At 38.6% G+C, this 17,421-nt stretch overlaps 1 protein-coding gene across 1 annotated transcript in view; it reads right to left on the bottom strand.

Moving 5' to 3' along the window:
* clstn2b (calsyntenin 2b) overlaps positions 1-16,418 on the bottom strand; it is a 216,439-nt gene extending 200,021 nt beyond the window's left edge. Inside the window, exon 1 of the mRNA XM_058414591.1 lies at positions 16,086-16,418. Coding sequence (XP_058270574.1) covers positions 16,086-16,161 — 76 coding nt within the window. The 5' untranslated portion in view covers positions 16,162-16,418. The remainder of the gene's footprint in view (positions 1-16,085) is intronic.
* Positions 16,419-17,421: the final 1,003 nt, after the last annotated feature.

The following is a 17,421-nucleotide window of genomic DNA, read 5'->3' as shown; positions in this document are numbered from 1 at the left end:
ACTATTCAGCCTGTCTCTGCACAATGCTCCCAGCCACCACCAAGAATAAACTCTTCAAGGTTACATGCAGTGCTTCGAAAATGATAGGTCTCACCATTCTCAACAAGATGTTGACAAGAGAAACATCATACAAAGGGCACTTGTAATTTTTCAACAGAGTAAACATCTATTAAATCCATGCTTTATTCAACTCCTTTCTGGTTGTTGATACAGGACATTAGCTTAGGAAGACAGATTTGTTTTCAGGAAATGCATTGTTCCTTCTGTAGCATTTGCTCAACGAATTCAAGAAATTGCCTCACTGAATCATGTGTCAGGACATAATCTGTTTTACAGTTTGCTTTGTGTAGCACTTGTATGAAATAGACACTGTTACAAATTAGAGAAAATTGGATGAATATTCAGGAAGCCAAGGTGACTGTGGAACCTTCAGAGGAACCAAGAGATAGTCCAGACTGCAGAAAGTGGGGTTGAACCTCCTCCCATAAGCCTAACCCCTAACCCAAAATCCCTAGACTTTTGGTTCAGTTCTACCCAGGTATGAGAAGCTGAATCAAGTCCAACATCACTTTATGAACTTTTTGTTCTGCATTTAGAGGTTCTTGGACTCAAAAGGAAATCTTCTTTCAAGGATTAGACTATGATAGTATGGACTGTCTAGTGGGGATAGAGATTAAGGGGGAGTAACACAATACACTTTATCTTTATCCATGTCTGTTTTGTGCTTCAAATATGTATATGTGTATATGTATTCAAATCTGGACTGGATCAGAGCATCTCCAAAACTGCAACTCTTGTGGGCTGTTCCCGGTCTGCAGTGGTCAGTATCTATCAAAAATGGTCCAAGGAAGGAACAGTGGTGAACCAGCGATGGGGTCATGGTCAAGCGGTCAAGGCTCATTGAGGCACATTAGAGTGAAGGCTGGTCTGTGTGATCCGATCCAACAGACGAGCTACTGTTGCTCAGATTGCTGAAGAAGTTAATGCTGGTTCTGATAGAAAGGTGTCAGATTACACAGTGTATGACGGGTCAGGGCTGTTTTGGCAGCAAAAGAGGAACCAACACAATACTACACAGGTGGTTGTAATGTTATGCCTGATCGGTGTGTTACTGTTCAGAATACATGATTTGTAGGTTTCGGATGTGATAAGAGTGAATAGATTTCTTGGGCACACTTGAAATTTTGCAATGAAGACAAAAAAGATCAAAATGACCAGAGTATTTTTTGCCTCAGATTTTTTAAAGAGCAACGAAAACTGAAAAATTGCTGTAACTAATTGCATGTGCATAAACCCAGCCACATGGCTTGCAGTCATCTGTGATCTGGCAAGACATGTTCATTGCAGTATGATAAGGTTAAAATGTCATTCACACTTAGTTAGTCATGCCTGATGATGTGCAGCTCTCCATCTGACAGGACTTGATCTGAACTTAATTGGTGTGGATTTACACTGGCTTTATTTTTTTCCCAAATGTACCGAGGATCAAGTCACACAACCTAACATGAATATAAAACCACGAGGGATACTTCATGTTCTTCTAAAAATCATTTGAAACATGTTCTGTTTGATTAGTCAGAGACATAATAATGCTTTACTTGACTGATTATTGTGCAATCCATCTTTTTGCATTATGTTTAGGTCCATGATCATTCACATGGAGTTCTCCTAATACCTATATCTACTCATCAACATCTCATATTTTGCAGTGATGTGAGCATTGTTTCATAATTCGATATCGTTAATGAGTGCAAATGTCTGGCCATTTGATTCTATTTCTTGTCCTGATGAGCTCCTCTCTATCCTACAGAAAGCTGATATCCAAATGATCTGAGGATGAACAGTACAGGTGGGTGGACATAATTATAAACACACCACATCAAACGATGGCCTACTTGGAAGCAGATTTCTGCATAGGTCCAATTTTGTACACCCACACCAACATCACACCTATAATATGTGCAAATAAATTCCATATCCGGAACCAGTCTGTTTATTTACAAAACCTACAATCCCATCATAGTCCATAACTAAAACATATTTGTCTAATGATTGGTTTTATCTCATATTTAGTTACGCTCATTTGCGTTCTCCCGTGTCTCTTTAAATAAATGTTATTTATGTTGTAATTAATGTGCTTCCTCTCAAAATAAAATAAATAAAAAGGTTTGCACTTATTGACCTTTCAAATAGTGAAGTCAGTAATTTAGTTATGCTCATCATCTGTTGTTGATTGCACCATAATTCAGCCATATGTTAGGTTAAACTCATGATTTTATGGTGCCACATACTTCCAGATTGTTTTTCTTTTTTTTAAATTCTTTTTTTTTAATTAAAAGTATTATTATTATTATATTTTTATTATTATTATTATTATTATTATTATTATTATTATTATTATTATTATTATTATTATTCGGCTAGTGCTGCACATCTAACACGTGCAATATGTGATTTTACAGTGCCATGTACTTCCAGTTTGTTTTTCTTTTTTAAAATTATTATTATTATTATTATTATTATTACTATTATTATTATTATTATTATTATTATAGTGCTGCAAATTAAATATTTTGTCACAGATACACAGGGATGAAAAACCCTAGAAATTATAATAAAGTGAAAGTATAGATAATATATAAAAGAAAAGCTAACTTTTCTTTTCAAAGTGGAACTATCCCGCCAAACATGTACTCAACTAAAAGTACAAACAATTAGTATTGATAATTAGTATGATTTCCTCGGAAATACATATTATTAAATAAATATTATGAGCAGCTATGTAATTTTCCTTAAAATTCTCCTGTTGGTTATTGAATTAAGCCTATCTTCTCAATAACCATTATTTAACATTAGGGAAAAAAACATATATGCCTCTTCAAGTTGGTTTCAAGGCAACTGGAGGTACCACAAGGATCAGGACAAGCAACTCTATGCAAATATAAAAAATCTTGACAGCACACACACTGCATTGCTCAAATAAATGCCCAGTGATGAGTAAACTTTCTTCTGAAAGATTCAACTGAGTCCCAAGACAACAAAGAAAATAGTGAAAGTGCTGGAGGCATCAAAGGAGGTGCCAAAGTATCAGGTACCAAAGTATCCAGCATTAACAGAGTCTTACATCACCATGGCCTGAAAGAATGTGATTCAAGTCAAAAAAAAAAGTTCCTATTCTAAGACCAGCATGAAAAAGCCAGACTAAAGTTTGCAGGTGATAGATATACCACATCAAGGAACAAACCTTTGGGCTCTATTGTATATGAAAGAAAGGCAGTGAGGCTTTTAATCTGAGGAACATCATGTCACATGTGAAGCACAGGGTAGCAGTAGCATTATAGGTTGGGCTTGTTTTGCTTGAAAAAGGGACTGGCACACTTCAGAAAGTACTCTAGATGGCATCATGAGGAAGGAGGATTATCTAGAAGACCTGAAGTGAAAACCTAAAGCATCAGGCAGAATGTTCAAACGTGGCTGCAGCTGGGTCTTTGGGTAGAACTATCTTACACAGGACTACACCTTCAAAGCTGTAACAAAATGGCTTAAAGACAACAAAGTGAAAGTTTTGGAGTGGCCATCACCAAGCTTTGACCTAAATCCTATAGAAAATCAGTGAACTGAAATAGCAAGGAGACCTACAAACCTGCCTGAGTTACACCAGTTTTGTCAAGAATAATGGGCAAAAAAAAGTACTGTGAGAAGCTTGTGGAAGGCTAAACCTAGAGTCACCTTAGCACAGGAAATGTATGTTGACATGAAATGTGTAGATAAATTGACATTGAATGTCTTTACCTTAGGCGTATTTATATTTGAAACTCAACATAAGTAATTGAATCAAGGCCTTTTTTCTTACGAGATTACAATAAAAGAAGTCATGCTTTTTTAATTGTTATTATTATTACATTTAGTTTGTTATTTGTAAAAAAAAACAAATGTGACATTGAAATCTCTGAACTAGGTCCCTGAAGCCCTAGGGCAACCCAGGAACCTTGGTTTAAATCACGCATGCATCTTCAGTAACCGCTTTTTCCTGGTCAGGGTCGCAGTAGGCACAGAGCCGGGCACAGGAAGCCTTGATGCAAATTAACTCAACATCAGTGGTCATTTTTTTTAGCTTTCTTTCACAAAACAGTTATTGCCAAAGCTTGTGTTAAATCACATAACATAGTAAAAAAAAACGAGCCATTTTCTGGCCAGAAGGAATTGTTAAAGCACATTATTCTGAAAAAAAAAAATAAAAAAAGCTGCAGAAATAAAGGCCTTCTTACTGACAGATCTATATAGTGATTCATGTTTGCATAATGTTGACTGCCCTGTAAAAATTCTAATTTCTTGTATGTAACGTCTGAATGCTTTTGTTAGAGGAAATATAATATGCACTGTGTTCATTAAAAAAAAAAGAAGCTTACAGCAGACTATAATGGTCTATGCCATCAAATCATGTCAGAATGGCTGTAATTATAGGCTTCCAACTGGGACAAGCCCTGTCTTTCCTGAATCATAATTAAAAGTTCAGTACAAGAGAATGCCTTCCGACACGGTGAATTGATGACTGCCTTTCATCTTTTCTTTGCTTTCCAAACATGGTTCAAGCTTCTTTTTCTTTTACTTTTCAATAGCTTTATCAGCAACCTGAATGTCATGGCAGGTTCATGTGTAGAGCAGTAGGCATGCATACTAGACTATAATTGTGGAAGCATTATGACAAATGGTCTCACTCTTCCTCGATCTTCCTCACTCTCTCTATCTACAGCTCAGTGTGAGTAGTGCGCTCACACTGGGAAATCTGTACTGTGGACTGGTAATACCTGGATGATGTATTAGAAGTTTTGTACATGGCAGTTGCAACCTCATTTACATAACGATTCGTGCATGCTAATTTAGTTAAAGGCGTTCCTGGGCAGTGTTACATTTAAATAAGCTTTTATTATATGCATCATATCAAAAGTTAAGGCCCGCGGCAATAAGAAAATGTTAAACAACACTGAATCAATATAATGTGACTTTATTACCTCACATATCGCAATGTTTTGAATATTTAGAACTACAGATATTTTACAGTTTAGTATATCTAGTTTGTAGAGGGTCTGATATAGGCTAACGTTAATGCTTAATGTTATTGTTAACGTTAAGGGCTCAGCTTGCAATATAATCATATTATCATCTCTAAACAACATTTTCCTGTCATGATATCCAGTGTTGTTTATTAAATTACCAGCGATTATACTACCGGACCTAGGCTTAAGTTTCAGAGTATGCTTGTATGTTGTTGTTCTTTCGGATGCTTCCTGTTTGGGGTCGCTACAGTGGATCATCTGGTCCAAATATCTGATTTGGGACAGGTTTTATACCGGATACCCATCCTGACGCAATCCACCAATTTTATCTGGGCTTGGGACCTGCACTGAGAGTGCCTGGCTTAGTGGCTGGCTCAGTTCCCTGCCCGGGAATCGAACCCAGGCTTCGGCAGTAAGAGCAAGGGATTCTGCTGCTGGACCGACAGGGGACCAGAGTATGCTTGTATGAGTTAAACCTCAGAAATCTGCCAAAAGAGTAGCATTATACAACAGGATTTTAGTAAGGAGAGACAAGCATATCGACAAGGGAGTCTGGACAGGCACTTTGAACACTTTATTTACAATATTAACAGACATTTCCTGGAAGCCCCGCCCCCTTTTCCTTCTGTCAGGGTAAATGGAGGATATTCCATTTATTCATATATAGTTTATTAATGTGAAATGAAGTCTAAACTAATGAAATAAACGCCTAGCTAACATTAGACATGTATATTTTTAACATCAGTTTCTTATATTATCCACTAAAATGCATTTTACGGGTTTCATCCGAAAACCAAAAACAAAGCTGTTGATATTTATATCTGTTAAAATTTTAGAGACATGCCACTGGTGCATTTTTGAGGTGAGAAAAATATGTTTTAGGGTGGTCTCGTCATACCACAGTGAAGTCCTCAAATAATAATTACACCGTGATTAAATATGCTGTTTTTGTTCATTTTGACTGGCCCTCTCCTGCTGAGTGGTACCAACAGAGAAAGTGGCAACCATGTGAACATCAGACAACTGATTTTTAAAAGGCTTTTTATTGAAATGTGTGTGTTTTCTTTTTAATGTTAACTGTGTATTATTGCAGAATCCACCATCCAGCTGAGTTTTCATGACTGACGCAGAATCAGACTGCACAGATGGTAGTATTATTCCTTACAAGTGAAATGGTGGAAATGTCCGGACGATTAAATCATTTATCACGATGCTTTAAAATTGAAAACCAGAATCGAGGAAAAAATCAATATTGCACAACCCGAGTTTGTGCATTTCTGTTTTGGATAATTACAGCCAGCAAATCCATGCTAAGTGCTATGTTGAATGCATAATTGCACCGAATGCCCAAACACATGCAGTATGCATGCTAGTATTTGGGCCTTTTTTTTTCCATTCCTAAACCTTAACTATCATTTTGACCTTTTTTTTTGTTTTGACTGTGTACACTGAACCTCACTGAGCCTCATTCAAATCAAGGGTTTATATTAATGTAATCATGCTGACATTTACAGGGATTGTATGTTAGATTGTCTGTCTATGTACTGTAGGTATATAATAAATGACTAAAAATTGTATAATCCTTCATATGGTGAAGTTTCTGGAAGTAGTCACCAATGTCAGCACTGTAATCACCGTGGGAGAGTCTATTATCTAGACATATATTCCAGTTGTTCAGTAACATGATGGTTCATGTCTTTATGTCTTATTTACTTCAGGATACATAAACAGAGACCCTGATGATGTGTATATCTGCTATAACATAAGTGATAGCAGGAATGAACTATGACTGGTCAAAAAGTATGATGTGTCATATGGCATATAGTTGAGTTGCCTTATCATACCTACTTCACTAATTGTCTTAGTATAAGAGCATAATATATAATGTTTAATTCCATACATATTTGAAATCTAATTTATACAGTATAATATTTTTCACTATGGGAGATATTGACCAGGTTTGCAATATATTTCATTTTCCCACCATATATATATATATATATATATATATATATATATATATATTTCTTACGGCTAAAGATCATGGTCCAGTCTTGCTGGTAGAAAAATTCAGTGAGGTTCTATCAACAGAAAACAAATACAGGTATAACGACCGGCCCATTTAAGATCCTGTAAAAGTGTTTTCTCTTTTTAGCTGCTCTTTACACAGGTGACAGTCACCTCACCATCATCTGTCAATCTCAGCTTAATTCTGTCACTCTGAGACAGTAATGCGCATGAGAGGCTCTGAAGCTGCTGGAATTAACCTCATCCTGTTATCCTCCTGCTGGAGGACAGATAGAGAGAGAGAGAGAAAGAGAGAGAGAGAGAGAGAGAGAGAGAGAGAGGAGAGTGCCGGTGACAAGAAGACTGCAACTGACCAAAGCAAGCAGCAGATTGCCTTCCACCCACACAAAGTCACCCTGATGTGTGAGACACACTAGATACAATAACAGAGAAAGAGATAAATAGAATTTTTAGAAATTGAATGATGGACACAATCTCAGTCAGAAAGAGAGAGAGAGAGAGAGAGAGAGAGAGAAATGGTCCGGCTCTTTAAATAGCTGATTTGTCAGTTTTAAAGAACAAAGACAAAACAGACCCATCAGAAGGAAAGAATAAAGAGAAAAATACAGAATGCACTGTAAAGAAAGAAAGCACTTTTCATTTGGTTTTTAGTCACAAGTTTAAAGAACACAGAAAAGCCAGTCTTCTTTACATGGCAGACAGAGAGGGAGAGACAGCAACAAAGAGCAGAGACAGGAAATAGATGGAGCAATAGGGAGAGCAACAGAGAGGAAGAGAGAAAAAGAGGGGAAAAAGCTTGATAAATTTGCCCTTTTGTCACACATTTAGAGAGCACACAGACCCACAGATAACACAGACCCATTATTATATATGGCTTACTCACCTGTCGAGAGAGAGAGAGAGAGAGAGAGAGAGAGAGAGTGAAAGGAAGAGGAAGCTCTACAAATATGCCCTTTTGCCGCAAATTTAAAGAGCAAAGATAACAGAGACGTCATTATGTACAACTTCCACTGCCGATAGTTTTTCACAGAAACTGCTCTCTTTGACATTTATAATCCTGCTTTTATAAAAATCAGCTTTCAGCGCATCTTTCTCTCACTTCCTCCCTGCCTTTCTGCTTCAGTCTTTCAGCGCTAATCATAGGTCTTATTGATAAATCATCATACTGTAGGTTGTGTGTGTTTTTTTTGCATCTGTGGTGTGTGTGTGTATGTGTGTGCATGTGTGAGTGTGTGTGTGTGTGTGAGAGTGTGTGTGTGTCCTTCCAGGACAATATGATATGTCATCAAGCTCAATACACAATCAATCATCCAATTTACTCCAAACTGGATGATTCTACAGAGAGAGTTTTTAATGCAATATGTGATCTACTAACCTACAAACAGGATTAGGAGGCCACGCCTCCTTCAGTGGGACTAACTGGCAAAGAGGGCCATACTTTTTCTTATACAGAGGTAACAGCACCTTCACTGTACTGACAGACACACACCATGCCTACTTCACAGTAATTTACACATAACAAGGCCATACTTCCTTCAATGAGACACAGAGGCCACACCTTCTGTACTGGCAATTACAGATACCATGGCAATATTTTTACCAATGGAACTGACAGACAAACAGTTCACGCCTCTTACATTAAGACTGACCTACTGATTGCATAAAGGACTGATTACATTTTCAATAACCACAGAAAAACAATTAGATTTAGCCAAGACAGATCTTGTCCCAATGAGTACGGCCTCTCTGTTCAGCTTCAAGAAATTGGCCGAAAGCCAATTCTTAATTTTAGCCAGACAGGAAGATAGGGAGATGGAGGAAAAAAAGCCAGTGGGTTTAGTGGATAGGTAGAGTTGGGCCCAACTATATATATAATAAATAAAATAAAAAATGTATAATATATATAATAAATAAAAGTGGGCCCAGGACAGAACCCTAGGGAACACCAGTAGTGACTATAGATGATTTTGATCAAAAACTATTTAACTGAATGAACTGAGTGCAGCCAGAAAGGTGTGACCTATGGCCACTGATCCCGACAGAGACTAGCCTGTCGAGGAGAATATTATGTGAAATGGTATCGAAGGCTGCACTCAAGTCGAGAAGCACTAGTATAGTTAATAAACCAGACTCAGCTGCCAACAACAGGTCATTAGTGATTTTAACTAAGGCAGTCTCAGTACTATGATGGGGATAAAAACCAGATTTAAATTGTTCAAATAAACTGTTATTGTATAAATGGTCATGAAGTTGGGTCACAACACACTTTTCTAAGATCTTAGATTAACGGTAGATTTGAAATTGGATGGAAATGATCAAGATTTGATGGATCGGCCCCTGGTTTTTTAAGTATGGGAGTGATTAAAGATGACAGAGTGGGTAAATACACTTTTACCAAAGGAGTTGGTAGAGGATTGAGCTGACAAGTAGTTGGTTTAAATTTTTTATTTATACGGCCCATAACCTCAGTAACAGTAGGTAAAGTGAAGGTAGAAAAAACAGAATCCAAAGGTACATCAGATATTAAATGATTATCGTCAAAGTGTGAATTACTTGTAAGTAAGTGCTGATGGATACTTTAAGCTTAGACTCAAAGAAAGTCATAAAACAATTGCACAATTCAGTGGAATACATATTAGATGTCAAAAGGTCAGGGGGTCGCAGAAACTTATTTACTACTGAGAAGAGGGATCTGGAATTTCCTTCACTAGCTCCAATTATATTAGAATAGAAGTCAAACTTAGCTTTAGACAAAGCCACCTTGTAGTGTTGAACATGTTCAGCATACATTTCTTTGTGAACAGTGAGGCCAGACTTGGTGAACAAACATTCTAACCTACGGCCTTTAGATTTAAGTGCTCGTAGTTCAGATGTAAACCAAGGCGCAGAGTGTGTAAAGGAAACAGTACGAGTTTTCACAGGTGCAAAATCATCAAAAATCATGCATAGTCCATCATTGTAATAATGTAGCAGTTCGTCAGCAGCAGTGAAGTTAGCTTTGCTGGAAAAGATAGCAAGTTCATCAGAGAGAGCAGATACATCAATGTTCTTAACATTCCTGAAAATAATAGAGTGACACGGGTTTACCTTAAAAACTGCCAGTTGGGCACAAAAAGACAACAGTAGATGATCAGAAATGCAATTATAAGGTGTAATACCAGAACAGCAAAGAAGATCTATAATGTGGCCTTTGGAGCGAGTTTGCAGTGTATTAAATTAAAATACTGCATCCCAAAGCTATCCAAGCACGATCGAAATTCACTAGTGCGTGCATTGCTGACATTGTCTATATGGATGTTAAAATCACCCAACAAAATAACATTTGGAGACATAAATAGGTCAAGAATTCAGATAGTTCAGCTAAAAAGTCAGTAGTAGCCCTGGGAGGGCGGCAAATAGTTGTGAGGATAGTAGGAATCACCCCATTGATTTGTAAGACGATGCATTCAAATGAGGAATATGTAGGTACAGTTAGGTGAGTTATTTCCCATTTCTCTTTATGGAGTATCGCTAAGCCCCCTCCCCATCCTGTAGTGCAGGGTTTACAAATAAAAACATACCCTGGGGGGACAGACTGGTTGAGGTGAAAAAAGTCAGCTGGTTTCTGCCAAGTTTTAGTGGAAACAGAGGAAATCAAACTTATGGTCAGACAACAGGTCATACACAAGGGCCTTTAGTGGTGAGTGATCGTATATTTAATAGTCCAAAAGAACATTTGTCCAAAGGAGTCATTGCCAGCCGATCTGGGCAGGTTGGTTAATACACTGTGATCCACAGTCCTTGTATGGCGCCACGCCAATCGTCGTTTAGACGACCAAAAGGACCGTATTGGGCATGAGTCATTGATGTTAAAACTCCACCGAGACCCGCGATGAATATATTTCCGACGTGGAGTAAACGTTATGTCTGCATGCAGATGTAGAGCTGATGGAAGTTCCAAAAAACGGGTACAGAGCTGAAGAAGTTCCGCTGCAGAATACTGAAGCATCGACCACACTGCAGGATGGTATATAGCAGTGAGGACGATCCAGATGTAGGTGATCCGTAACAACAGCTCAATGTTCCTCATAGCAATTCCCCACGCCAGACACGGCGCCAAAGGTCAATCACAGAAAGCGTTAACATCCCGCTAGCCAATGGTAGCATCCAATGTAATGTTAGAGCTAGCTGTAACGACTGGGACACAGTTAATAAATAAACAGTTAATATAAAAGTAATTAGCATAAAAGTAAGATTTCCCCCAGAGCAGTGGCAGCTAGTAGTGCCAGCTTTCACCCCGGAAGTGGACTGTGAACTAACAGACACACCTCCTCCAGTGTGCTGATGAACACAGAGGCCACACCTCCTTCAGTATAGTAACAAATATACAGGCCACACCTCCTTCCGTGTGCTGACAAACACAGAGGCTGCACCTCCTCCAATGTGACAACAAACATAGAGGCCACACCTCTTTCCATTTGCTGACAGATACAGAGGCCAAATCTTTTTTTGTATATTAACAAATATAGAGGCCACACCTCCTTCAATGTGTTGGCACTCTCAGAGGCCACACCTCCTTCTGGTGCTGACAGACACAGAGGCCACACCTCCATTAGTGTGCTAACAAACACAGAGGCCACACCTCCTTCAGTATGCTGACAGGCCACACCTCATAAAGTGTACTAACAAATACAGAGGCCACACCTCCTCTAATGTGTTAACAAATACAGAGGCCACACCTCCTTCCGGTGCTGACAGACACAGAGGCCACATCTCCTTTAGTATATTAACAAATATAGAGGCCACACCTCCTTCAGTGTGTTGGCACTCTCAGAGGCCACACCTCCTTCCGGTGCCGACAGACACAGAGGCCACACCTCCATCAGTGTGCTAACAAACACAGAGGCCGCACCTCCTTCAGTATGCCGACAGGCTACACCTCATAAAGTGTACTAACAAATACAGAGGCCACACCTCCTTCCGGTGCTGACAGACACAGAGGCCACATCTCCTTTAGTATATTAACAAATATAGAGGCCACACCTCCTTCAGTGTGTTGGCACTCTCAGAGGCCACACCTCCTTCCGGTGCCAACAGACACAGAGGCCACACCTCCATCAGTGTGCTAACAAACACAGAGGCCGCACCTCCTTCAGTATGCTGACAGGCTACACCTCATAAAGTGTACTAACAAATACAGAGGCCACACCTCCTCCAATGTGCTAACAAGTACAGAGGCCACACCTTCTTCAAAGTGCTGACAGAAACAGAGGCCACATCTCCTTCAATGTGCTGGCACTCCCAGAGGCCACACCTCCTTCAATTCAAAACCTGAAGTACTAGTACCTAATCCTGAAGTACTTAAATAAGCACAATAAGCACATTGAATTGAAGGAGGTGTGGCCTCTGGGAGTGCCAGCACGGGGAAGGAGGTGTGGCCTCTGTGCCTGTTAGCACATTGAAGGAGGTGTGGCCTCTGTTTCTGTCAGCACTTTGAAGAATAGCAAAATATTGTGTTGCCTGTATGCTTTTCTTGCTATACTTCCTCCTCAGCTGAGTTTTTAGGCTGATGGTATTCTTAGTCTGTGACCTACTGAACCAGTATCAGGATGTATTCATTATTCGAGACTTCAAAGTACTTCTGTAAGTCGTTCTGGACAAGCGCATCAAATGCCAAATTCTGTAAATGTATATGGGAATATTCTTCTAAATGATAGAAATAAAGAGCTGTGTGTGTGTTTGTGTGTGTGTGTGTGTGTGTGCATTTAGTATCAGACTTGGTCGAAAACAGCGACACTTGGATCGATCTTAGAATCAATGTAGCTCTTTTGTAAATATTGAGACGGTGCACTGATTGGTCGATCTTTAGCTCCCGCAGCGAGCGCGTGTGTGCATGTGCAGCTATTGAACATAATGCTTTTAATCATCATTCGAACCACTGATTGGGTTGCTTGTTAATCAGCCGTCTTGTTCTCTTTGATCCAATTAAAAAGAAAACCCACTCAAAGTGATTCGTTATGTTCACACTGAGGCTGTTTAGACGGATTATACAGGGTTTGAGCTCAGCACAGTCCTCACACCAATGCGCTATTTCAGGAAATATTTTATGCAGATCGATTCAGATAGTTTATGCAGATGTATCGTTTATGTACATGCATATGCACTGTCTGTGTGTGTGTGTAGAGTTACAGTAATGGGATATTTAAATGCATCCTGCCTGGATGCAGCGTGACAATGAGGCGGTGCTTCAGGCAACTTTTGCAGAAGACCTTCATGTTTAGATTTCATGCTCAACTGTATCTATATTAAATAAAATTCCAGAGTGTTCTGCGGTTCTAACGATAACACAGAATGACAGTAAGAATGTAAGATGTGCAGTCAGAAGGCTGCAGCGACAAACTCATTAGGTCGATCAAGGTTAGAATGTTTTCCATTCAATAAGGGGGCTAAATAATTTGCTTATTTATTCATAACACTAACCTGATGTGGCACTAACTAACTTGATTCGTTTTCCATGTATTATAATGCACAAGGAATAAACACTTGGATTTTTGGAGAATTTAGCACATGCAGCTCATTCACCACAAACTCATTTCCTTTCATAATCCATCGTATTTTTTCTCCTTTTAGCTGCATTCTCTGTTTCATTCTGCCCTATTTCTCCTCCTCTCCTCCTCTATGTTTTGGTGGAGTGTTACCCAAAAAAAAAGTTGCCCCTGGGAATCAATTAGACACGAGAAAGCATTCTTTCCACATTTTTAATTGGTTCGTGAATCTCTCTTTCACAAAAGCACTTGCGAATGCACAAGTTAGATACAGCTTTGCACCTGTTAGAAAGGTGTGTGTGTTAAATTGTAGCTTTGTGCTCAACATTTTGAAAGAACAGTAACAAACATACAGCGTTATTCCCACCCCATTATCTCTCATGATGTATTTATATTTTTCCCAGACATCCTTTCTGTGAGCCGCATCCCATTCCAGCTGTGTCAGCCTCATTAGCACAGACCTCTGACTCTCACCTTCAAAAGTACACATGCAATTTGTGGAATATCAGATCAAATCCCATTAATCTCTGGATTGACCTCATACTGTCCTGAAACTCCTGACATCACTGTATTGCACTACAGATTTCAAAGCATCATAATCCCAGTCTGCTGCACGAAGCTAGTCATGTAAAGACAATCTGACCAACATGCTGTCTGTAAAACACTTGATATTTCAAATACTGGAGATGGCTTTGGACTGAAACCACTATGGACAGTTTTGCACTCAAGTGTCCTTTAATGAACTTCAACAAAATAGACTTCGTGTTATAAGTGGATTGAATTACCTGATTAAGCAATTGCACTTCTTTGACCATATAGTACACAGTTATAAAAAGAAAATTATATCTAGTCTGGTTCTTCTCAAGGTTTCTTGCTCATATCGTCTCAGGGAGTTTTTCCTTGACATCTTACTCATCTTGCTCATTAGGGATACATTTAAATTGAAAATGTAACTTGAATTTATATATATTTCCATAAAGCTGCTTTGTGACAATGCCCATTGTTCTATGCAAATAAAATTGAATTGAATTGAATCATATTTAATGTCACGGTCAATTAGACTGACGTTGTGTGCTCTCTTTTTAACTGAAGACCTACATAATACACCATGTGCTAAAAATCCTTAACAAATACAGAGCCTGAGGCTGATTTTTTAAAATGATAAAGCGTCCAATTTTCTGGGTTTATTTAATATAACACTGAAGTCTGGGAACCTTTCAAGCCTTTCAAGCATACTTAACCAGCAAACTTTATTTTTCTTCTACTGCTTTTAAGATTTCAATTTTTGATGAAGCATACTGCATTATTTATTTATTTATTTATTTATTTATTTACTTATTCATTTTTTACTTTGTGCACATTTACCTTTTTTTTTTTTTTTGACCGACCACTTTAGAAGTCACCTATGAAACTGAATAGTATTGACCTAAATATGAGAAACTTCTGGACTAAACATGGTTAAGGTAGATAGTTACATAAGAGTGAATTGATGTTTCATGAAAATTTTCATCAATCATCAGAATTTGTCACATGGCATTATTACACATGACAATAAAATATTTTTAGTTATTTTTAGTTTAGTGATTGATCAATCATCCACAATAGAGCCATGAAAATAAAAAAGTCAACTTTGATTTCAACTGATAAGTGCTGAAATACAATCATTAAGAGCTAGCAAAGTGTGAAGAAGGATTATAACATCAGTTAAGATAAAATAACAAAAGAAACAAGGAGCTCAGAGTCCAGTGTGTGTACAGTCAGAGTTAAAGCAAGTCAACATCAAGGCAGTACAAAAAACAGAAATGCAGCATTTCTTTTCCTCTCTCTCTCTCTCTCTCTCTCTCTCCCTCCATCTCTCCTCTTCATATTCCTGTATTATTCTGGAAATCATATACTTATTGATTTATCACTACAGAAATAATATATGTCTGAAAAGTGTTTATGACACTAATAGTATATTGACATTTCAGGTATTGCAGTCTAAAATAGCAGTCAATTCATTCTGGGGGGAAAAAGCAGGAAAAAATGAATCACTTTCTTTCTTTCTTTCTTTCTTTCTTTCTTTCTTTCTTTCTTTCTTTCTTTCTTTCTTTCTTTCTTCAATATGTTATTCGTGCTGTTTCCCCCTTTTTTTTGGTATTGTTGGTAATGTCTGCTACAATAGTATTTCTTTCATATATAGGAGAAGTGCTACTCCAGGCTCTCAGACTCAAATCATATGAAAAGTTGTGAAGGTTAATGTCCACATGTACATGTGATGTAAGGGTCAACAGTGGTTACTTTTCCTTACGTGTTCAAAATCCTACGGTCATTTAAACCGGTACGAGTTTTTCTTGCCATTAGACAGGATTTGGGACGCAGCCCATGTGTCTGAGCAAGTCCCTGTTCTCCCCTCTCTCTCTCTCTCTCTCTCTCTCTCTCTCCCTCCCCACATCCCCCACCCCCTCGCGCGGAGGTGAGTCGTCCTTCAGCTTACCTTTTCTGGAGACGACGGCAACCGACAGCGCGAGCGCCAGGCCGATCGCACGCGCCAAGATTGTCGGCGTCTTCATTCTCTTCTTCTAAAAGCAACAAGACAAGAAAACTCGCTCAAAATGTCCCGATTTTTGCTCTTTATTTCTTTCTTTCTCTCTCTCTCTCCCTCTCTCTTTCTCGCACTCCCTCGCTCGCAGATTCTTCACCGGACTAGTAATAAACGACCTGAAGTCCGACAGGCAGAAGAACAAAAGTCGTCACCAGCGGATAGTCAGCATCTCTCCGCGCGTGCGAGCAGTCTGAAGCCGCGAGGAGCCCGGGATACGCAGACCGGACCGTGACGTCACGGGGAGGGAGGAAAATAAAGCACATGGATCTTAGACACACACACACACACACACACACACATACGCACGCACGCACACCTATGTCTCACTATTCTACTGAGAACTATCTTCCACATAATTGTTATTTAATTATTAATGCAGCTAGTTAATTGTATTATAAAGCTAATTTTAGCCATAACCCTGATATCAGTAACGAAAATGAAACAGTTTGGACTTTTAGATCTCTTAAATAAAATGAGATCAGCTTCCGAACAGAAAGAAAGAAAGAAAGAAAGAAAGAAAGAAAGAAAGAAAGAAAGAAAGAAAGAAAGAAAGAAAGAAAGAAAGAAAAGCATTGCTCGCGGGGACCAGCCAAATGTGCGCACAAGGTCAAAACTAAGGATTTCCTATGCTTGTAGGGACCACACACACACACACACACAAACGCGCGCGCGCGGAGACACAAGAGCTTCAGGACCATGGACAGCAGCACGTTTCTCATACAGCTACCACTGAATGAAAGTACATGAGCTGACCCGAAATAACTGCTGTGTACCTTAGATCGAGATTTGATTGGGTAGTGTTAATAATGATAAACTACTTATTTTATTTGTTCTTACATCCTGTATTCTTTTATATTCCGGTCACAATAAATACTAAATATCACTAGAACAGCCTATGTGTTAAATATTTCCATTACCCATATTATCGCCTTTGGAGTACATTTGGGCTTAAAGGAAAATTGTGTTGTTTTGACTAAAATGTGGCGTTATGAAAGTTGGAAGGCTGTGCAAAGTATAATATATTGAAAATATAAGACAGTATATTGCTTTTTGAATATTGGAATACATAATCACTGTATTGTATAACTATAATGGTCTAGGGTTCCATTACCAGACACAAGAAACCAACATATTATGTGACAACTGACAATGATAATAAAAATAAAGGCTGGTTGGTTTTGTAATGATCCTGAAAAACTGGTTGATCTCATGAAAGAAAATGCTGTAA

Source organism: Hemibagrus wyckioides, linkage group LG17, assembly GCF_019097595.1.
Source record: "Hemibagrus wyckioides isolate EC202008001 linkage group LG17, SWU_Hwy_1.0, whole genome shotgun sequence".
NCBI classification, from domain to species: domain Eukaryota; kingdom Metazoa; phylum Chordata; class Actinopteri; order Siluriformes; family Bagridae; genus Hemibagrus; species Hemibagrus wyckioides.
This window is presented reverse-complemented; position numbering and strand designations above follow the sequence as displayed.